A 24,487-nucleotide genomic window follows, 5' to 3' on the forward strand; every position below is an offset into this window, starting at 1 on the left:
TGCTCCTACATCTTATGGTCTTAAGGGATGTGCAAAAATGCCAGGACTATAGAAACATGTTTCTTTATGTTCTTTTGAAACATAATTCTGTCAAGATTTCGGTGAATAACATAATGCAGATGGGGGTTCAGTGGATACAAATGGTATGTTAATATTCCAAGTAAAATTTATCATCAGAGTACATGCATGTCACCACATACAACCCTGAGATTATAGCATCCATCAATATAACAATATAAGAGTCTTTAAATGAGTGGACTGTAGTTATCCCCTTTTGATCATGAACCTGGTGGTTGAGGGGTAGTAACTGTTCTTGATATTATTAACTGTCTTGGTTTAATATCAGCATTGATTTCTAAAGTAGGGACATTGCTCTTGAAATGTTATCTTACCATATAGTTCAGTTTCTTTGGGGGAAGTATCAGTTGAGAAAATAAGACATTTTCTTCAAATGTTAAAGCTCTGAAATGCATTTTCCTTCACTTTCACATGACTTGCCTTCCCCAATGCATCTGTAACACCAAACGTGCAGTGTCTGAATTTTCCATGTGCATTCTCTGTACTAGAAAATGCATTTCAGAGCTTTAATTCTGTCACCCCTGATTTTTAGTATACTTGTGAATATCAGAATTTCAAAGGATTCATTGGATTTTTGTGCATTGGGGATTTTTAATTTCTTACTTGGCTCCTGTTCTTTAACTCTCCACATTGTGAAAACCAACCTTTAGCCATTTTTCCTTGGTTTTGTACCCTGTGCCTTTCTAATTATGCCATCACATCAACAAAATATATTTTGAAATTGGTCAACAAAATATATTTTGAAATTCATGCTGGTTTTCCTACATGGGTGCATTTCAATATTTTCATTTTAAAAATCGAAAGCACTGTGAATTTTATGAATTTGCGGGTTGTTCTCAACTAAACCTAAGTTAGCAATAATTTTATCTTGTATCTCAGCAGTTGCAGGCACAGTTTGCCAGGTTTATCATCATCATCTCTTTGAGCAGAGGTGATAATTGGAAGCCCTCCAGTTCCAGTGCTTAATAGAATGTAGGCTAATTGTGAGAGGGTATATACAGTTAATTGAGACACATCGTGACCAATTAAGTGGCTGTCCCAATTAGCCAAAGTTTTGTGGAAATGATTAAAAGGGTATAAAAAAAGATAAATACCTTTTAACTGAGTAACAAATTATATATTTAAATGAAGTACAGAATAAATGAAAACACTACCAAAACCACTACAGTACTATAAAACTAGTAGTTCCTAATAATTATTGACAGAGGAGTTCATTCCGCGTACGTTGATGTATTCTTTTGATTGTACATAAACAAAATCAGCACAGACACCTAGTGCAGATAGGTGCAAACAGTGCTTTCGATGATTGCATCCTCCAAATCTTCGGCTGTTTCTGGCATCTCCAAGGCTGGAAACCACAGTGAGCAAAACAATTTTGAATTCTCTTACTGTCTATGACAAAAATAGCAGTTTTTGAATACAAACATGCAAGTGATGCTATTTAAAAACTGTTCTCTCTTAAGCACAGTGTTGTCTAACAGCCTGATGACGAGCACTTGATTGACGCCAGTTAGAAAATGTTTGGCAAGTCTTCTGTCCCAATAGGTGGCATAATGTCCCAAATAAGCAAAAGGAATCTCAGCTATAATCTCGATTTGTTATTGTTCTTTGAGTTGTCCCAATGGAGTGGCTGCCCCAATTAACCAATGGCTCAATTAACTGGAATCTACTGTACTATTTCCAATAGAATATCTATATTTGTGAGGTTTTCAAATTATGGTATGCAAACTTTAAACACTTAGACCTTAAATCTGTGTGCATTTGTGAACTAATATTTGATTTTATTTGTTCTATTTAAGGATAGTTCTCATCTGTGCTAAAAGATCACTGTGTTCAGCTTTTTCTATACTGCCTTACGGAGAATTTAATAATAATAGGTAAGAATATTTCACTTTAAATTAAATACAAGAGTTGAAGTTTTCTTTTGAACTGTTTAAAATTGCCATTTTTTCCTAAAACGTTTAGTATGCACCCAAGTCAATCAAAGGCTCTTCTATGGCACATGTGAAGAAAGTGACCACATTTGAAGCCCACTTGCCTTCCTGGGTCAGGAATGCAAGAGTCATGTTCCAAATGTACAAAAATTTGCAGTATTGTGTGGCGTTCTGGTCACCTAACTATTGGAGGAAGCTATTCTTTTTAAATCTTTTTATTGAATAAGTATACAAAAAGATAAGCCATATAGGCACTAATACACTGTTAGAATATAATAAAATTACAGGAGATATTAATACAAAAAAAATGATACAAACAATGTAATTTAAACATAACGTACCAAGGTAACATAATAGTATACTAATTTTTATATATATATCAATAGAGAAAAGGGAAAAAAAAACCCCAAATAAAAACCCACCGTGCAACTAACTAAAAGCAAAGCAAAGCAATGGGCTAACTTGAAACCAAACAGAGTTTTAAAAACTTAAAATCACGTCCTCAATCCCAACCTCCATTAAAAACAGTAAAAAAAAAACAAGAAGGGTATATATTACATTAAATGAAAATATTGAATAAAAGATCTCCAGGTCTGTTCAAATTTAAATGAGGAGTCATAAAGATTGCTTCTAATTTTCTCCAAGTTCAAGCATAATATCGTCTGAGAAAACCAAAAAAAGGTAGTTGGAGCATGAAGCTCTTTCCAATGTTGTAAGATACATCTTTTCGCCATTAAAGTAAGAAATGCAATCATTCTACGGGCTGAAGGAGAAAGATTACTGGAAATTTTAGGTAATCCAAAGATAGCAGTAATAGGGTGAGGAGAGATATCTATATTCAATACCTTGGAGATAATATTAAAAATGTCTCTCCAAAAAGTTTCCAGAGTAGGGCAAGACCAAAACATATGAGTTAAAGAGGCTATCTGCCCCGGACATCTATCACAAAAAGGATTAATATGAGAATAAAAGCGAGCTAATTTATCTTTGGACATATGTGCTCTATGAACAGCTTTAAATTGAATTGGGGAATGTTTACCACAGATAGAGGAAGTATTGACTAATTATAAAATCTGCCCCCAGTCATCCACAGAAATAATAGATCCCAATTCTTGTTCCCAATCTGACATCTTATCAAATGGAGCTTTCCTAAGTTTCATAATAATATTATAAATAATAGCTGATGCACCTTTCTGACATGGATTAAGGTTAATTATAGTATCTAAAATGTATGTAGGAGGAAGCATTGGAAAGGAAGAAAGTATAGTACTTAGGAAATTTCTAACTTGTAGATATCTAAAAAAATGTATTCTTGATAAATTATGTTTATTAGATAATTGTTCAAAAGACATAAGGGAACCATCTAAAAGTAAATCCAAAAACCGTGAAATACCCTTAGTCTTCCAAATTTGAAAAGCACGATCCGTAAAAGAGGGAGGAAAAAATATGTTACCTAAAATAGGAATCGCTAGCCCAAATTGGTTAAGATCAAAAAATTTTCTGAATTGAAACCAAATAGGTAAGGTATATTTAACTATCAGGTTAGACACCTGTTTAAGGCATTTCAAATCAAAAGGAAGAGAGGAATCTAAAATAGAGCCAAGTGTATAGCCCTGAACAGATTGTAATTCCAATGCTACCCATTTAGGAATGGATAGTATATCCTGGTCAAGTAACCAAAATTTCATATGTCAAATATTAATTGCTCAATAATAAAATCTAAAGTTAGGTAATGCTAAGCCTCCATCTCTCTTAGCTTTCTGTAATAATCTGTTCTAATCTGTTTGCTAATAACTTAGAAAAAACTTTAGAATCAACATTTAATAAAGATATTGGTCTATAAGATGCACATTGAGCAGGATCTTTATCCTTCTTTAATATTAGAGAGATTGACGCTCTATTGAAAGATTCAGGAAGTTTACCAAGTTTTAATGAAGCCTCAAAAACCCTACAGAGCCAAGGGATTAATGAAGGTGCGAAACATTTATAAAATTCTACGGTAAACCCATCGGGGCCAGGAGCTTTCCCCAAATTCATAGAGAAAATAACATTCTTAATCTCATCCGTGGTAATGGGAGTATCTAACATAGAAGACATATCCTGTGAAATCTCAGGGAAGTCTAGATTATCTAAAAAATCATTCATATATTTAGAATCTCGAGGAGACTCTGATTGATATAAGGAAGAATAAAAATCACAGAAAGTTTGATTAATCCCCACATGGTCAAGTATCAGTCGGTCATTTTGGTTATAAATCTGATTAATTTGAGATTTAGCATAATTAGACTTCAGTTGATTAGCCAACAGTTTGCCAATTTTGTCACTGTGTACATAAAATTCACTTCTTGTTTTCTTTAATTGGTTTACAATCGAGGTCGAAAGTAATAAACTGTGTTCCATTTGAAGTTCAGTTCTTTGTTTATATAACTCCTCAGAAGGAGCTATAACATATTTCTTATCAATTTCCTTAATCTTGTCCACGATTACCAACTCCTCCTGCTTCAGCTTCTTCCTCAAAGCAGCAGAATACGAGATAATCTGACCACGAATATAAGCTTTAAAAGTATCCCAAAGAATGTTCACAGAAATATCCTCTGCATAGTTAATTGTAAAAAAAAGATCAATCTGTTCATTCATAAAGTTAACAAAGTCCGAGTCCTGAAGCAACAACGAATTAAAACGCCATTGTCTATTATTTTGTGTATTGGCCTGAATTTTAATAGAAAGCTTAAGTGGAGCATGATCCGAAATGGTTATAGAGTCATAATCACATTTAATCACTGAAGAAATAAGACGAGAATCAATAAAGAAATAATCAATTCTTGAATAGGAATGGTGAACATGTGGGAAAAAAAAGAAAAATCTTTTTCCTGAGGATGCAAAAAACGCCAAATGTCCGTCGACCCAGAATCAGAGAGGAATGAATTAGTCAAAGTTGCAGATTTATTAGGTAAGGTCCGTAGAGGAGCCGAACGGTCCAAAGCTGGAGATAAACAGGTATTAAGATCTCCGCCCCAGATCAATGAAAACTCATTCAAATTCGGGAACTGATTGAATAATGATTTATAAAATTCCGGACAGTCCATATTAGGAGCATAAACATTAACCAAAACTACCTTTTTATTAAATAGTAGACCACTAACCAATAGAAATCTACCATTCGGATCAGAAATAATATCATGTTGTATAAAAATACTGAGGAGTCTATAAAAATAGAGACGCCTCGAATCTTAGCATTGGAGTTCGAATGAAACTGTTGACCCTTCCAGAATTTAAAAAAACGTAGTCTGTCCCCCCTCTGCACATGGGTCTCTTGTAAAAATAAAACTTGTGCTTTAAGTCTCCGGAACACTTTAAAAACTTTTTTCCTTTTAATAGGATGATTAAGAGCATTAGTATTCCAGGAGACAAAATTAATAATAAACTCCATAAACCCTAAAGTCAACCCGCATCAAGGACGATTGACGATAGGCTCGACCCACAAACCCGGAAAGAGAACAGAACAAGTAAGAGATACCGGGAAGAAGAACGCAACCAATACTTAATAATGTACATAGCCCAAGAAGAAAGAAACTAAAACGTGAAGCCCCTCCCACCACCCCCCACCCCATGACCCCAAGGCTAAATCTAACGCAGACCAGCCCGAAAGAAGCAAGCACTAAAACTACCCCCATGACTTCCGGTATACGGTCCCTAAAAAAAGTTTAAATATAAAAAAAGATCAGCTAATTATAAAACAGTAAGAGAATTAAAAAAAGTTAACTCAATTAAAACAAACACATAATATAACAGAGTAAAAGCCAGAAAATATTAAAAAAAACCGCAACAAACCCCAGACCCTATAAATAAACAAAACAAAAAAAAAGAGATTATTAACATAAACTAGTTATGAAAACCTACAAAACAAAGTAGATTTTTAAAAAAAAACTACAAAATTTAAGGCCACAAAGGAAATATGTAAAATGATGGTGAGGGAATAACCACCCAGAATCCTCTGGGAAAAAGAAAGGAATGACGCAGTTAAAAAGAAAGTTTAGCAACCATATTAAATAATCAAAAATAAACTTTTCTGCCCATATAGGACAAAAAAAAATTAAGACTGACAAATTCACAACCTCCGATCAACGGAGATAGTTAAAAATTACGATTAAGATGTTGAAGGTGAAAATTGATCCAGATAACTCTGGGCATCCGAAGGAGATTCAAAAAAACGGAGGGCTCCATCCGACGTACGAATCCTTAGACGTGCACGGTAAAGCAGCGCTGGTTTTAAATCCGTCTTGTAGAGTTCCGACATCACAGATCTGTAACGAACCCGTTGATCCCGGATTGGTTTACTGAAATCCTCCACGAATCGGAACTTAAGATCCAGAAAATCAATGTAACCTTTAGATCGAACGAAAGGAAACAGTTTCTCCTTGTCTTGAAAGTAATGAAAACATAAAATGACATGTCGAGGTTTATCTGACCTAAGCAAGTATGATGGAACTCTGTGAACACGATCCAATAACGGTGGTTGGTCAGGAAATACAGTAGGAAATGCATCTTTTAAAAGTTGAGAAAAATACTTCATAGGGTTATCAGATTCAACAGCTTCACGCACCCCAATCATTCGGAGATTCTGCCGTCGCATTCTGGATTCTAAGTCAGAGTTTTTAAAGGTCAGAAAGTCGAGTTTCTTCTTCATTACATTAATTGTTTCTTCGATTTTCTCCATCTTGAGCTCACTTTGTTGCATGGATTTTTGAAGATCAGTTATAGCCGACTGATGTTCCGTAATAAATATTTGTATCTTCTCGATTGAATCGGCAATTTTCTGGAAACTAATTGAAATTTCCTCACGAATGAGCTCCGTAATAGAGGTTGAAATTTCCTTTGAATTAGCTCCGATATAGCTTTCAAAGTCACCGGTGGTTCAGTCGGAGGGAAATCAGTACCTTTCGGTCTACCCAGAGGTTTGCCATCCTTCCCATTTTTTCCATTCTTAGACATAGCAGACCTTAAACGCATCCGATTATTAAAGAGCCCAATTTGTTTCAAATTATTGTAAAAGTCGATGCCTTAATGGTTAATTAAAATATAGCTGATCATAAGAAGAAAAACTCAGAGGTAATGGAGCGAGTCAAGAACGCAACTTCACTCCATGAGCGCTACCGGAAGTCTCACCTGGAGGAAGCTATTAGGAGAGACAGTATAGGCTGGGACTGTTTTCCCCAGAGTGGGTACCTTTATAAAGATACATTAAATCATGAAGGGCATGATTAAGGTGTATGGTGATGGTCCTTTAAGAGTCTAAAACTAGAGAGCTTAGTTTTAAGATGAGGGTGGATGAATTTAATGGTGACATGAGGGGCAAGTTTTTCCACACACTGGGTATGGAACAAACTACCAGAAGAAATGGTAGAAGTGGAGACAACTGGGATGTTTAAAAGATAAGCACATGGAAGGGAAAGGTTTAGATGGATATGGACCAAAAGCAAACAAATGAGACCAGCTCAGGTAGGCAAGGTGATTGGCATTGACTGAAGGGCCTGTTTCTGTGCTGTATGGCACTATAACTATTCAATTCAGTGTTACCTTGTCCTGATGTTGCTGTTTACATAGTATAAACACTTTTCTTTTTGTGAAAAATGGCAATTTCAAAAGAAAGATATAGACACAAGCGATTCTCCATACACTGGAAATCTTGAGCAACACAAATGCAATTGTTAGAAAAAGTTTCTGAACCCTTTGCAATTACCTGATCTTCTGCGTTGATAAAATGTGGTCTGATCTTCATCTGTCATAATAATAGACTAACACAATCTGCCTAAGCTAATAACACACGAACAATTGTACCTTTAGTTCCTTTATTGAACACATTGTTTAATCATTCACAGTACAGGTTGGAAAAAGAATGTGAACTTAATAACTGGTAGAACCTCCTTTAGCAGCAGTAATATCCACCAAATGTTTCCTGTAGCTGCTGATCAGATTTGCACAGTGGCAAGGAGGAATTTTTAGACCATTCCTCCATACAAAACTTGTTTCAGTTCATCAACTTTTCTGGGATACCTTGCATGAGCAGCCCTCTTCAGGTCACAGGTCTTGACTCTGACTTGGTCATTCCAGAACATTTTTAAACCATTCTGTATCTTGTATTTCGGCTCATTGACTTGTTGCATCATCCAACTTCTATTAAACTTCAGGTGACAGACTGCTACCCGGTTAATCTCCTTTAAAATGTTTTGTTACAATTTTGAATTCAACGTTCCCTCAACAATTGTAAGCTGTCCAGACCCTGAGGCAGCAAAACAGCCCCAGACTATGATGCTCCTTCCACCGTGTTGGGATGAGGCTTTTGTGTTGGTGTGCAGTGCCCTTTTTCCTCTAAACGTAGCAGTGTGCATTTCTGCCAGAAAGTTCAACTTGTGTCTCATCTATCCACAGAACATTGTGGAGCATTCAGGTAGTCTTTTGCTAGCTTCACTGCAGCAGTGTGTGTGTTTTTTTTTTGGAGACCACTGGTTTCCTCTGTTGTGTCCTTCCATGAACACCATTTTCCGGTGTTTTTCTTATACTGAACGCATGAAAAGAGACTTTAGCAAGTTCTAGAGACTTCTGCAGGTCTTCTGCTGTTACCTTTGGGTTCTTTTTCACCTCCTTCAGCATTCATTGATTTGAACAGCTGACTCCAAATAGCTTTTGAAGGAGGCATTACCTCAGAGGTTCACATACTTTTTTGAACATAGACTGATTGTTTAAATGGCATACTCAGTATTGACAAGAAGTACAATTGTTTGCATGTAATTAGTTTAAGCAGATTGTGTTTGTTTATTATTGTGACTTAGACAGAGATCAGACCACATTTTATGAGGGAGTAATGCAGAAAACCAAGTAATTGCAAAGGATTCACCAACTTTTTCTTCCAACTGGAAAATGCTAGAGGAACTCAACAGGTCAGGTAGCCTATGTTGAAGGGGGTACAAACAATTGATGTTTATACCCTTCATTAGGACTGGAAAGAAGCCAGAATATGAAGGTGTGAGGAGGAGGAGGCACCCAACTGTCTTAGGCTTCTGCCATGTTCATTTCCAGTCCTGATGAAGAGTCTCGGGCCAAAACAGAATCTGTTTAGTCCCCACTGTAGGTGCTGCCTGACCTGAGTTTCTCCAGCATTTTGTCTTCTGTTGGAATGAAAAATGCCTTTCCAAATGTCATTAAGCCTGCAGTGAAGAATTGTATAATATTTGGGATAGATACGTCTTTTCAGATTTTAAAAGAAAAGTTGTTGCATGATGCCATTCTCTGTAAATTCAACCAGAGAAAATAAGTTTGAAATTATTCCATGTTAATTATCATAGGTTAATTGCTACTTTAACTCCAGTGAGCCCTTGGGTACATTGCTTGCTGCTTTGGAAATTATCTAAAAGTAATTTTATCCTGTATCTTTATTCTGATTTTTGGTGATAAATATGTCCAGCTGTTTATCTTAAACATTTTAAGAACTAGCTTCGTACCCTCTGCCATTAAAATTCTGAACAGCCCATGCACACTACCTTGTTATTTGTCTTTTGCACTATTTGTCTAGTAATTTATAGTAATTCTTGCCTTGCACTGTACTGCTACCACAAAACACACGTCAGTGATAATAAAGCTGAAGTCTTCTCAATTTCAGTTTATCTGATTTTATCACCCATTAGTGTGTATTATCAGCAACTGAAAACAAGTGTGCACTGATGGTCATTATTTAAGTTTTAAATTTTCAGTAGCTTGAAGTGGTGATTTGGTATTGATGTATGAAAATCTAAACTGTCAGATACATTTTGCTCTTTTGTACATGCAAGTTGCTGCCTTAAGGGAAAAACTTTGTTGCACGAATTGAATATAAACTGATGAAGTTCAACCGAATCTATACCACAAACTGCATTGGCCAATATTGTTAATTTGGCAGCAACGCTTTTAGCATACAATCGCTGAAACTGCAATCCTGCCTTTGCTTTTAGGTTGCTCTCTGTGAGAGTGAGTGAGATATGTATATATATGGATGGAGAGATGTCCAAAGTGCAAAGCAGCATCTGGAGCAGCTTTTGATTACATTAATATTTTTGTCAGTCTTGTTCAGGCTAGTCAATATTTTGTACTGTCTGGTTGCCTTCACATATGGTGTGCTGTTGTCCATTTTGTAATTTATGGAGTCAGTGATGGGAACAGATGCCTTGAAAAGGAAGCTACAACAGACATTCCATAAATTCTCCCATAGGCATCATGGAAAATTGTAACTGGCATACCCATAGGAAAATTGTATATTGTTTTCTTTGTCATCAGCTGGAAGATTTGAACTAGTTTCAGCCTGAGTATACTGTGAGTTTCATGTGGTTATTTTGGTAAATTGTCCGAAGTTATCTGGGGTTCAAATGCAGATCAGCCAATACATTCAAAGTCATTGTGCTCTGTGATCCTTTGTCTGCCAAGTTTCTCAGAACTTTTTAAAATAGTTTTTGTGAAATCGTTTCCTGTTTGTATGCACCCTTGACCTCTGAATGAACAGTAAGGGAAGCCAGTTCCTTTCATTGTAAACTCTGCATCTATTGTATGTGCAGAGCACTACTTTAAATATTTTATCCATGTCTTAAGTCTGTTCTGACTTTCCTAAGAACCTGGATTTGATCTTTTCTTTACACAGCGACGGCAAACTCGAAGGACCAAGACAACGTAACCCTTCTGGTGGTATTTCAGCCTCAACAGACATGCTACTTGGACTTGAGGGAGTTGAACTTGGTGCAGATGGGAAGGTAATGGTTGGTTTGATTGCAAACAGTAAAGAATGATGATTTTAATTGTTTTTATTCAGTGTTAACATATGAATTTGATTCATTTGTTATCATGGCAGCTGAACGTAAGTTCAGGTTGAGCGGATGGTCTGTCAATTCATTTATTCATCACGTGTACATCAAAACATAGTGAAATGCGTCATTCTAGTTAACAACAACGCAACCTAAGGATGCGCTAGGGGTAATCGGCAAGTGTCACGGCACACTTCGGTGCCAAAATAACATCTCCACAATGTTCTGCAGAACACAACAAGAAACAAAACAACCGCAAGACAAGCCTCCTTCCTCCCTTCCTCCCTCCCCATTACAAACTGTCTCCAGCCTCCACTGGACTTGCAGATTTGCAGACTCACATCTGAATTACCAAATCCTTATGGATTTTAGAATAATTTATGTACGAATTGGCTTTTATTCTTTTTCCTTTGAAAATTATAACATACTCAACAGTCTTTGTGTCTGTATTGCTCATTTCATCTTGTCATTGATATGTAGTTCTATGGAAGTAGCTAAATATTTGTGAAAGCAAATTTTAAAAATACTTGTAAGAATTAGCCAGCGTATGGTACCTGTTATGCTGCCTAAAATTTAATGAGGATTCTCCTCTGGACTTCACAGATAGAATGTTCATGTATTTTTCAGCAACTTGCATTAATCTAATGCCATCTATGTGAGAAAGTACTTTAAGGTACTCAATAGGAATGTAATCAAACAAAAATTCTCACCATTTAGGAAAATGAAACCTTGGCTGCAGGAGAGAGAGCTGAGGTTTAGGGACACAGTTCACAAACTTCTGGTAGCCTTCCTTGGTGAAGGCATTTTAATAGTTGAGTATTAAAATTCAACACATGCAATAACAGTGCAGAATTGCTCAGATGCTGGGAGGTTTGAGGAGGTTAAAGATAGTCAACGTCACAGTGAAATTAGAAAATTCAGTAGTTTTTAAAACCCAGAGCCGGTGTACTTTTTCAACTGCAGGAATGTTAGATATTAGAATGAGTACATCAAAGTGGAAGCAAGACCTTTGCTTTAGAGCATGGCAAAAGGAAGGCTATTTTGGCGCATTGGAATAGTGAAGCAATAAACAAATCTAAGTATTAAGGATGAGTTTTATAGTAATTACTTTGTTTCTTGCTTTACAGTCAGTTTCGTACGCTCAATTTCTTTATCCAACCAATGCCTTTGTTGTGCCAAAAGCATTGCCAGAGGTTTCTACTTCACTAGCACAAGTTCGAAATAGCATGCATCGGAGTTTTACACCAGGAAGACACGGAACAGCTGCAATAGCAATGGACATAGGTACAGTAAAAGTGGTAGCTGAAGGAAGGAAAATGTGTTCTAATTGCTATATTGAATGAAATTTCATCTGCTGCATGTGTTTTAACAACTACTTGTTTCATTAAAGTTTAACACAAAATTAACTAATCCAACTGTATTAATAATGCTTCTCTCTGAGCAAGTCAGGGTTGGTTATTCCACAGTAATCAGAAGGTATTCCACTATCCACAAATGAGTATTCTGTTAAAATAAAGTATTCCGTAGTTACCTGGGTGAATGCAGTTCCAACAGCAGTCAAGGAACTTAACATCAAACAGAGAAAAACAGCCCAACTGATTGGCACTTGCACTCAATTTTTAAAAAAAAGTCCGTTCACAATTGCATTGCTGTGACTTCAGTGACACAATATTGAAGATGCACTACAACAGCTTGTCAAGGCTTCTTCAACCACAGTTCCTCACCCATGATTTCTCTTACTCAAACGACTAAGATTTTCAGATCATGAAAATAAAAAAATACTTCAAATGCTGGAAATCTAAAATTAAAAGAAAACAAAACACTGGAAACATTCGTCAGATCACACAGCATCTGTAGAGGGGGCAAGAACCTGACAATTCAAATCTACAACTCTTCAGAACTGGGAAACAAAGAAAAATCAGAGTTTTAGTGGTAGAGAAGGTGGGAGAAGAATGGATAAAACAAAGTGAATATCTGTGATAGGTCAAGACCAGGTGACATAATGTAAAATGTCAGGGCTATTTTGGGACTGGTATTTAATGGTGCCCTTGCATTGACACCATAACCTGGAAGTGAATAAAATCACAACTGACTTATTTGTAGCAAAGATTTTTTTTTTAAATTTTATTTTTATTTGGATAAGGAATTCACAAATATCATGTACTTTTTTCACACATATAACCTTTTCCATTTTTTTATATGTATAAAACTACAATTATTTATATATTCTTAAGTACACATTGAGATGATATAAAAGGAAAATAAACATTTAAATAGATAATTATGTACTGTGGTAAATCTAACCTATTAGGCTAAGTAATGGAATTAGTTGTTAAGAAAAATGGTAATAATAGTTTCCATATAACCCTTTTGGACCATTTCCACTGGTCCAAAATGTTGTATATAAGCTTATGTATCAACCATTGTAGGTGTTTATATCCTAATTTGTTCATGCTTGCTCCTGCCCGCAGACATAATTATCCAATCCCTATGTACTTATTTACTTAATTTTTTCATTTTTTTATCCCTTTCCCAAATCTTTCCCTTTACTTGCGTTAATTCTCTATTTTCCAAAAAAAAACACAAACATTTAGACTAGGGGTGCTTACGTTAGCAATATTACTGTGTTGATGAGAAGAGCAGTATAAATCATTAGGAGAGTCATCTAAAGTCTACTCGCATTGGGGTTATATATTCAATCCATTTATTCCAGATTTGATAAAATTTTTCTTTTTGAGTTCTCAGGGAGTAAGTCAACTTTTCCATTTTAAATATTTCCAAGATAATTTCGTACCAATCTTCTAATGTAGGTGGTATTGGATTTAGCCATTTTCTAGTGATTGATTTCTTACTTGCCGCTAAGAGGGCCTGCAGCAACTTTATATCTTCCTTCTGTTCAAGAAACAATACATGCCCCAAATAGACCGTCTCAAAGTTCAGAGGTATCTGGGACCTAAGTACCTTAACTAATGTTCTATGAATACCTTCCCAAAATAGACTTAATTTAGGGCAATCCCAAAAAATATGAAAATGATTTGCCTCCTTGGAGCCGCACCTTCTCCAACACATCACATTTGTATCTTTATATTTTTCCTGATATGGGGTCTTGAAGTATCTTATAACGTTTTTCCAACAATGTTCTCTCCAAGTCAAAGAATTAGTCGAGGACCATTGAAAGCTGCAGATTTTCCCCCAAGCCTCCTCTGAAAGTACCAACCCCGCTTCTTTCTCCCACTTCTGTATATGTAATATACAGTGTATTTACATTTTTAGCATGGGAGAGTGCATTATATAATCGAGAAACTGATTTACTAGGTATTGAACTGCAAGCCGAATTCAGAATCTTGAAAAATTCTAATTCTGCTGTTGATAGGTCTGTATACCTACAACTCTGGTTAACATAGTTTCGTACTTGAAGGTACCTAAAAAAAGTCATTATGTTCTAGGCCATGTTTGTCCTGCAGGATTTGGAAACTTTGTAATACTCTTTTATCTATAAATGAGAGGTAGGTTGTAAGACCTTTCTTTATCCATAGCTCAAATCTTTTATCTCCTCTGTTGGGAAGGAATTCGGTATCATGTGCACACCATCTAAAGAGTTTTAACATGTTATTAATTCCACATGAATTAACCACCTTCTGCCATACTTTTAATGTAAGATTTATCCAAGCGTTTTTAAATTTTTCCAACTGGGCCATCAATCTTTTGTCGGCTATTGAGGCCTGAAGAGGAAAACTGTCAACTAATCCAAATTCTATTTCCTTCCATCTAGCCTTATATTCCCTATTATACCAATATAACAGAGGGGTTATCTGTGAGGCATAAAAATAATTTCTCAGGCAAGGAAGAACCATACCTCCTCCTTCCTTCCCTAACTGTAAGGTGTTATATCGAATTCTAGGTTTCTTTCCTTGCCAAATGAAGCGGGAAATCCATTTGTCCCATTCCCTGAATTGATTATCATCCACCTCCACCGGTAAAGTACGGAAAAGATACAATAACCGAGGAAGAATATTCATTTTTATAGTATTTATCCTTGAATTTAAACTTAAAAAGGGGATAAGATTCCATCTATGCATATCTGCTTTTATCTCTGAGATTAATGGCCCATAATTTACCTGTGACATGTTGAAAGATCCTTCGGCAGGGTTATTCCTAAATATTTTAATGATTTAGCTTCCCACTTAAGATCATATGTATCCTGCAACTCTTTGGATGGTGTATAATTTAGGGACATAACCTGCGTTTTCTTTACATTTATTTTATAACCTGATATTTTCCCAAAGTCATCCAACAGTGTAAACAATCCTATAAATGATTTTTCTGGTTCACTCAGATAGACCAAAACATCATCTGCGAATAACGCCACTTTCTGTTCAATCCCTGCCACCTTGATACCTTTTACGATTTCGCTCTGTCTTATTAGTTGGGCAAGCGGTTCAATATATAGCGCAAAAAGGAGATGAGAAATTGGGCATCCCTGTCTAGTGCCGCTCTCTAAGATGAAGGAGTCAGAGAGGTCCCCATTTATCTTAATTCGGGCTGTAGGGCTGTCATATAGAGTCTGAATTACTTTAATAAACTTTTCTTGAAAGCCGAATCTTCCTAACACTCTGTATAGGAATGCCCAACTAACCGAATCAAAAGCTTTCTCAGCGTCCAATCCTACTACCATTGTCTCTGTCTCATTCTTATTAACCTGTTCTAATATGTGCAGAGTTCTCCTTATGTTGTCCTGTGTTTGTCTTTGTTGAATAAATCCAGTCTGGTCTAAGTGGATTAGGCCAGGTAAAAGCTTTTCCAATCTGCGCGCTAATATAGATGTAAATAGTTTGTAATCTAAATTAAGAACACTAATTGGCCGATAATTGCCACATTCTAGTTTATCTTTACCCTCTTTAGGAATAACTGAAATAATCGCTTCTCTCCAGGAAGGTGGAGTTTCTCCTCTCTGCAAGATCCAATTAAAGGTGTTAAGTAGTAATGGGGCTAACTGTGTCTTCAGGAACTTGTACCACTCTGAGGTAAACCCATCAGAACCCGGGGACTTTCCAGCCTTTAACCTAGAGATGGCCACATTCAGTTCTTTGACAGTTACTGGTTCTAATAAACTTTCATTTTGTAAATCTGTAAGTTTAGGTAGATCTAAAAAAATTCAATACACTGTCTATATAGGGCTCATTGGGGGCCTGGGGTTGGGAGTACAGCTCTCGATAATATGTTTCAAAACTCTCTTGAATTTTCCCTATTGTACTCTCCACAAGCTTTGTCTTTGGATTCTTTATTTTATGAATTGTATTGTCTGCTTGTTGTTTTCGTAATTTATATGCTAATAATCTAGCTGATTTACCTCCTACTTCATAATTCTTTTGTCTCAGGTAAAGAAAATTTCTTTGAGTTTCCAACGTATAAATATCGTCAATTTCACTTTGCAATTTCCTAATTTCCTGTTTTTGATTTGAATTACTTTTGTTGCTATCTACAACTTGAAGTTGTTTTAATTTTCCTTGAAGGTCTGCTAATTTTTGTGCATTGATTTTTTTCATGTGAGTGGTAATGGAAATAATTTTCCCTCTCAGTACAGCTTTCAATGTATCCCATAAGATCACTGGTGATGTTTCTCCCGTGTCATTAAGGTCTAGATATTCTTTGATTTCTCCCCTTAATCTCTCCATTACTTTCGGGTTATTGAGTATATGTGAGTTTAGCCTCCATAGTGTTTTCCTCATTTTCCTTTTCAGGATTAGAGACATAGAGACTGGGCTATGATCCGACAGATCAATTGTTGCAATATTACAGTTTTTTATCCTGAGTCTATCTGTATTAAAGATAAAGAAATAGTCTATCCTTGAATAGGCTGAATGAGGGAAAGAGTAATATGTATAATCTTCACTAGTAGGGTGTAATTCCCTCCAGACATCTATAATTCCCAACTCCTCCATCAATGAATTCACTTTCCGAGTCAGAGGTTTATTCTGAGTAACTATTCTTGAAGAATCTAATATAGGATTTATTCTAATATTAAAATCCCCTCCACAAATTACTACCCCTTGAGAACTGACCATTAGGTCAAAAATGTGTCTATAAAATGACCATTCACAACCTGGAGGAGCATAAACATTCAGCAATGTTATTTCTGTACCTTCTATTCTTCCTGTGATTTTTACGAACCGTCCTTCTTTGTCTGTAGTCTCTGAAATATGTTCATAATTAAGAGTACTTGATATTAAAATAGCTACCCCTCTTTTGTGACTCAATTTATATGATGAATAAAATACATGCTTAAAGCCCATTCTTTTTAATTTTCCATGTTCATATTGGCTCATATGTGTTTCCTGGAGGAAAGCTATTTGTGCCCTCTCTTTTTTTCAATTTAGACATAATCTTATTTCTTTTAATTGGATTCAAAACCCCATTAACATTATAGGAAATTATTTTTACCAATTCAGTTTGCATTTTTCTCTAGTAGAAAAAAAACTCTCCTTTTCTAACCAAACAGTAAGCAATCCCTTCTCAACAGTAAACCAAGACATATAACCACACCCTAGACATTTTTGAACGTGCAACATTTGAAAATTTTTCCCGACTTCCCACAGTGAGGCCTGAGCACCGACCCGCATCAGTTCAGAGGGATAACCTCTATCTCAGCAGTTTGAATAATCATAGAGAATTTTCTCCTATTTATGTCTCGACCATATTGCTATCATTCAAGTTATTCCGTCTAGTTTATTTCCAGTTACCAGTTTTCATTTTACCTTTAAGTCCGATTTACTCTTTTCAGTCATTTCTCTTAATTAATCTGTGTTCTCTGTACATTCGCGTCTGAATATTTGCAGCTTTTCCTTATAGTTTGACACTCTGGTTCGTGTGGAGCGTCCTCGCCCCACTAACTGCCACGACTTCTGCCGAATCCTCTCCAGTAGCGACTCCGGTTGGGTGATAACTTTAATAGGTAGTCCCCGGTCCACCAGGTCCAACGTTGCCTCCTCCACCGTAGCGTAAGTTTTTGTCCCTTCGTCGTAAAAGACTCTCAGCCGAGCTGGGTACAGGGTCTGGAATTTGATGTTGTTTTCCTTCAGGACTCTCCGTGTTTCCGTATATTCCTTCCGTCTGGCAAGAATCCCTGGTGCGTAGTCGTGGTCTAAACTGATTGTACAGTTGTTCCACATGAAACCTTTCTTTTGCCATGCCCTTTTAAGCACCTCTTCCTTCGTTCTGTAACTGAGAAATCTGACCAGAATCGATCTGGGCTGGGCGCCTGTTGGAGGCTCTGGTGCCAACGCGCGGTGAGCTTTTTCTATCTGTAGGTCTTTTGCGGCCGGTATATCAAGGTTCTCTCTAAGTAGCTTCTCCACGAAGGGAATCATCAATCCGGGTTTACCTTCAGTTCCTTCGGGAACTCCGTAAATCCTCACATTTTCCCTTCTCAAGCGGCCTTCTTGATCTATTAGTTTCCACTGGAGCTGGTCTTGCAGCTTCAGCATTTCTGCTATCACCTCCTTTGCGTTTTGTAGCTTCCCTTCAATTCCAACAATCCTCGCTTCGGCTTCATCTATCCGCGAGTTAGTTTTTACTATTTCTCCTTTAATATCTTCCAGCTGTTTGCTGTTATCTTGTCGGAACTCGCGAATCTCTCCGAGAATCAAGGACAGAGTCACCGATTCCCCCTCATTATCTCCATCCTGGCTTGCCGTGGGGGAGCTAGGCCCGTCACCTTGCTGCGTCTCTTTATGTTTATCAGCCTTCGGAGCGGACTTTTTAATCTTGTTCTTAGACATCATCCTTGCCCCTTTTATTAATATAGTTATGCAATATTAAGTATTTGTCTAAATTCAATTATGGGGCAGTTTACCTTCTTTTTTGTCGAGAGACCTTTTCCTTACGCCGCCATTCCCTTGATGACCCGGAAGTCAGATTTATTTTTTTTTAAATTTAGAGATACATTATGGTTATAGGTCCACTGAGCCTGTGCTGCCCAATTATACCTGTGACCAATGAACATACTAAACTGTTCATCTTTGGAATGTGGGATGAAACCAGACTACCAGGAGGAAACCCACTCAGTCACAGGGAGAACATGTATACTCCTTACAGGCAGTGCTAGGAAATGAACCTGGCTCACTGGCGCTGTAATAGCATTATGCTAACCACTGCACTACCATGCCAACTCAATATGTGAAATCAGTTTATTTATAGTACAATGTATAATGAATAGTAATTTTCCTGATTTAAAAAAAATGGAAAAATTTATTTATTTTCTCATAGTTGCTCAAGATTTGCAATTAGGTGTCAAAGTTATCTGGCTTGATTGAATGGAGAGTACATTCACCCGGCAGAACTGACTCACTGTTAACACTAAAAAGTGGCTTTCAGCTTGAGTTTGAGCTCACTCCAAGTACGAGTGGCTAAATTCAAAAGAAAAGACAACTCTGAATGCCATTGCTGGAGAGGTGGAAATTTAGTCTGAGCTGATTGGTTGAAATTTTCTGTTGCCTAGATATCCAAGCTCCTAGTGTGTATGGTGCTACAAGCCAATTACCTTGATTAATATCAAGGTTATGTACTGCATATTAAGTGTCTAAAAATAACAGTGCATGGCTCAGACATATGTTATGTTCTGTCATTCTGTAGGGAGTGATGCTGGAGATTTAATAGAGTATGATCCTAATCTTCTTGATGATCCTCAGTGGCCATGTGGAAAACACAAACGTGTTCTAATCTTTGCATCTTATATGGTAAGACCTTTATGAATAGTTCTTTAATAAAGTACAATTTTCTGCTTGCAATTATGTTTTTTTTAAATCCTTTGATCCTCAATGTGACACTTAAAAGCTTTTTCATTCTAATCAGCTACAGAAGTCTAGTTTTTCCTTCATAATATGTCCCTTAAATTCCAGTTGATCATTGTTATTGTATTTAGTTAGAATAACATTGATTTGTGATATTGCAGACTTTAAACAGGCATCCTTTTCCTGAGCCGTGGCTCTCTCTATATAAATATAGAAAGTCATAGTTTTGTGTGAACTCTACGATAAGGAAATATGCAATGTTTACTCATTATTTCATTGTTGGGAAATTTAGATGGTTGAGATGTATGCAACACAAAATAATGATTTATTAAGAAGTGGACTGGGAAATAGAACTTCTTAAATGTTATTCTCCTTTTTGTTGCATTAGCATTAGTTATGCTCAGAATGTAAAACCATTAAGGTTTCATCGAAATGCCACAAATGAAAAAGGATTCTTTTACTGTTGATATCTTGAATTCTGTAGTAAGTTTGATGAAAATAGGACTAGATTAATTTACAAATGATAGATATAGCGATTTCCTATTCTTAAAGCTATTGTTACCCTACTATATCTGGTAGCTGCATTGCACAAAGAGTGTAGCATCAAAAGAGAGAATGCAGAGGCAATCTTGCAGGGGCTTATAAAACTTAGAGACATAGATAGTTTTTTTATTTGGTACCATGGGAATCTCGATTCAGAGAGCACAAGTTTAAGCTGAACAGGAAAATTTAAAGAGAAATATGCTGACCAGTATTCACATCTAAGCTAGCCCATTAGCCCGTGTTTTGCCCATGTTCCACCTTTCTTATTTATGTACCTATCAAAGTACCTTTTTTGAAAAATGTTGTTGATGTATTGCCTTAACTATTTCCCTTGGCAACTCATTCCATATACTGACCACTCTGAGTGGAAATAGTTGCTCCTCAAGTTCCTGTTAAATCTCTCCCCTCTCACCTTAAACCTATGCCCTCTAGTCACAAACAAGAAGATCTGCAGATGCTTGAAATCTGAGCAACACACAAAATGCTGGAGGAATTCAGCAGGCTAGGCAGCATCTATGGAAGAAAGCACAGTCGACATTTTGGGCTGAAACCCTTCAGTAGGACTGGAGAAAAAAAGCTGAGGTGTAGATTTGAAAGGTGGGTAAGGGGAGGGGAGAGAGAAACACCAGGCAATAGGTGAAACTTGGAGGGGAAGGGATGAAACAAAAAGCTAGGAAGTTGATTGGGGAAGGAGACAAAAGGCCATGGAAGAAAGAAAAGGGGGTTGAGGTGAAGGAGCACCAGAGGGAGGCAATGGGCGGGCATGGAGATGACATGAGAGGGGGGAAATGGGATGGAAAATGGTGCTACCCAAACAGAATATAAGGTGTTGATCCCCCAACGTGACAGTGGAGGAGGCCATGGATGGACATATCAGAATGGGGAGTGGAATTAGGTGGTCACTGGGAGATCCCCTTTGTTCTGGCGGACAGAGAGTAGATGCTCGGCAAAGCGTTCTCCCAAACTCTGTCGGGTCTCACTGATATACAGCAGGCCACACCGGGAGCATCAAACATAGTATATTCTGTGTACTTAATGTTCAACATTAGGGAGTGATTGAAGCTGATAACTTTTTCACAAATGAATTATTTTGCTTTTTGATAGACAACAGTGATCGAATATGTAAAGCCATCTGACTTGAAAAAGGATATGAATGAAACATTCAAGGAAAAATTTCCTCACATCAAGCTGACGCTTAGTAAGATAAGAAGGTAACTAAGCTAATAACTGATGTTCAGTATAAAAATATTATTCTTGGTATTGTCTTGTTCATGAGAAACAATGCCTTTAAATGCATTTTCACTGAAGAATTAATCTTGTTTTCTTTTTATCATTTTAAGCTTATACTTTCTAGGTTTGCTTCTGTTCCTAAAAGAATTAGGATTTTAGAACCTAGAACATAGCATAGTACAGCCCCTTCTGTGAACAATTTTGTGTCAACTTTTAACCTACTCTATGATCAATCAAACCCTTCCCTCCTACATAGCCCTCAATTTCTCTATCATCCATGTGCCTATGTAAGAGTTTCTTATATGTCCCTAATGTATCTGCCTCTACCACCACCTTTGGCAGTGCGTTCATTCAGTGCATTCAGCACTCTCTGCAGGGGAAAAATCTTGCCTCTGACATTACCCCACATCTATACTTTCCTCTAATTACCTTGAAATTATGCCTCCCTTATGTTAACCATTGCCCTGGGAAAAAGTCTCTGGCTGTCCACTCAAACTATGCCTCTTATCTTGTACACCTCTTATCATTTTCTTGGGTGTTTCCCTTGGTACTATTTTATTGTAAAACAGACAAGCTCTTAACATCTCGGCAATTTTTTTCCAATCTATAGCTACACTGAAAAAACAAAATATTTGGAATTTCAAAGTTTATTGTCATATGCACAAGTACATGTATGCACAGGTGCAATGAAAACCATGAATTATACACTACTTTTGCAAGAAAATAGAATTAGAACTTTGAAAATAATCAAGTCTATTTTAGTTTAAAGTGTAAGAGTGTTCATTGCTAAACTGTGTGATCAGGGTTTTGCCAGTTAGTTCAAAAACAAAATGGTTGAATGGAAGTAGCTGTTCTTGAACCTGGTAGTGTGAGACTTCCCAGTTCTGTATCTCCTGCCTAATGGTAGATGCAAGAAGATGGCATGGCCCAGGGATGGTGGGGATCTTAATGGATGTTGCCTTCTTGAGGCAGCACCACGTGTTCTCTGTTTGTTAGTGGGAGCATATTTTGGTCAAATAGCTGTCATAGAATGATTACACTTTGTATTTTGTTGTAACATGAACAAAGTCACTGGAAAGATGTAGCTGGTAGATATGAAGTAGTCTTTTATTCAACAAAATGAGACACAGCAGCCATCATATTGAGAACCTTTTGGTAGACGAGGCCTGCTCGACCTAATATTACATGCCATTTTATGTGCTATAGATCAAAGGACAATTCTATATTTACAATGTATCTACAATGTTTGTTTGAATTACATACAACTTTCACGTCTCACTTGCACCCACACTACAGACTTAAATTAGCATTGTGACTTAAATTAGCATTGTCTGCTCTTCCTATTAACTATGGTTCATGGCTCTTAGGAACCAATTGTCCACAGCTGCATTTTAATTTTAATCCACAGTCCATATTCATATCTAAAGATTAGTTGCTGAAGCTAATGTTTTGCTATATACCTAAGTCCAGAATACGCTCTAGTACATATAAAAAAAATACTTCATTGCCGTAAAATACTTTGTGATAGTGGCCATTAAAGGTGCTATCAATATACAGTTTTTTTTTTTAATTTTGCTTGTTTAAGTTTGGGATAAATTTCCAAAGTTTTGTTCAATTTGTGAACAATGTTCTTCTAAATTGTACGTTACTGGTTGTTCATATCAGTCTATTGCTATTTAAATATGTTGATGCTCCTGATTGCCATTGATCCAGAATGTGTAATTCAGGATCTTTACTACATGTAGTTACATTTTGTGGAGGAAGATGTGTTATTACTATAAAGTTATTTTCAATAGAAGCTTGCACATACATTGTGATCTAAACATAGATTCATTGTGAAATCAGTAAATTAACAATTTCCCGTAACAGTAGCATAATCAAGCTGGAATGACAGTAAGCAAATGTAATAAAGTAATGTCCTGCAGTGCTTGGGAAGGAACAAAGGGGGAAAAAAACTGACATTGATGTATTAGTTTTAACCATTAACTTAAAATTGCCAGTGATTTCATCATGTTATTTTGGTGCTTTCTTGTTAGTCTGAAACGGGAAATGCGGAGCCTGGCAGAAGAATGTAATTTGGAACCTTGCACTGTGGCTTTAGCGTTCGTTTATTTTGAGAAGCTTGTACTTCAAGGCAAAGTCAATAAACAGAACAGAAAGCTTTGCTCAGGTGCCTGCTTACTACTAGCGGCCAAAATCAGCAGTGACCTCAAGAAACACGAGGTTAAACACCTGATTGATGTAAGTAAAATCAAGCTGACAATTTTCTTGGATTGCCATGAAATCAATTTTTAAGACTAGTCAGAATTACATGGGAGGGAAAATACTTCAGAATATCAAAAGCTCAATTTTAACATTGGGTGCATAAGTAGTATAAAGCAATTAGTTTACAGTTTTGTATCATTAATGGTGCGATAACTTCTAAACGACAGTTGGACAGGTGCATGGTATGGAAGCAAAGGTATAGAAGCTTATGGGCAAATAACTTGGATGAAGCATCTTGGTCTGCATGGACCAGTTGGGCCAAATGATCTGTTTCCATGATGTATACTCGACTCCATAAGTAATTGTCTATCCTATGCATGAGACTGCACTGTGAGTGTTATGTGCAATTTTGGTAAGGGTGCAGAAACGATTCACAAAGATGTTACCATGACTGGAAGGATTATGTTACAAGGAGAGGCTGAAAAGGTTTGGACTTTTTACCTTGGACCGTAGTGCCTTGGGTGACTTTTTTTTAGAGCTATGTAAAAATCATGAAATAAAGGTAAATGGTCTCCTTTTTCAAGAATGAGATACTCTAAATCTAAAGGGCATAGGGTTAAGGTAAGAGGGAGAAGTTTGAAACAAGACCTTGGGTGGGGTGTTGGGAGCAACATTTTCTTTTAGCACAGAGAGTGATGTGTATATGGAATGAGCTGCCAGAAGAAGCAGTAGAAGTGTGTACACTTACAATGTTTAGAAGAGATTTGAATAGATAAATGGATAGAAAGGTTTAGAGCAGGAGTTCCCAACGGACCCCTCGTTTAATGGTAGGGGTCTGTGGCATAAAGATTGGAACCCCTGGTTTAGAAGGATATGGGCCAAA

The 24,487-nt window shown here is 36.7% G+C and overlaps 1 protein-coding gene across 1 annotated transcript in view; it reads left to right on the plus strand.

Moving 5' to 3' along the window:
• The window catches only part of LOC140187218 (CDK5 and ABL1 enzyme substrate 2-like), a 46,327-nt gene that overhangs the window by 18,355 nt on the left and 3,485 nt on the right, over positions 1-24,487 (plus strand). Inside the window, exons 3-8 of the mRNA XM_072242308.1 lie at positions 1,878-1,955; positions 10,678-10,786; positions 11,965-12,121; positions 19,469-19,572; positions 21,274-21,380; positions 23,436-23,640. Coding sequence (XP_072098409.1) covers positions 1,878-1,955; positions 10,678-10,786; positions 11,965-12,121; positions 19,469-19,572; positions 21,274-21,380; positions 23,436-23,640 — 760 coding nt within the window. The remainder of the gene's footprint in view (positions 1-1,877; positions 1,956-10,677; positions 10,787-11,964; positions 12,122-19,468; positions 19,573-21,273; positions 21,381-23,435; positions 23,641-24,487) is intronic.

Source organism: Mobula birostris, chromosome 2, assembly GCF_030028105.1.
Source record: "Mobula birostris isolate sMobBir1 chromosome 2, sMobBir1.hap1, whole genome shotgun sequence".
Classification (NCBI taxonomy): Eukaryota; Metazoa; Chordata; class Chondrichthyes; order Myliobatiformes; family Myliobatidae; genus Mobula; species Mobula birostris.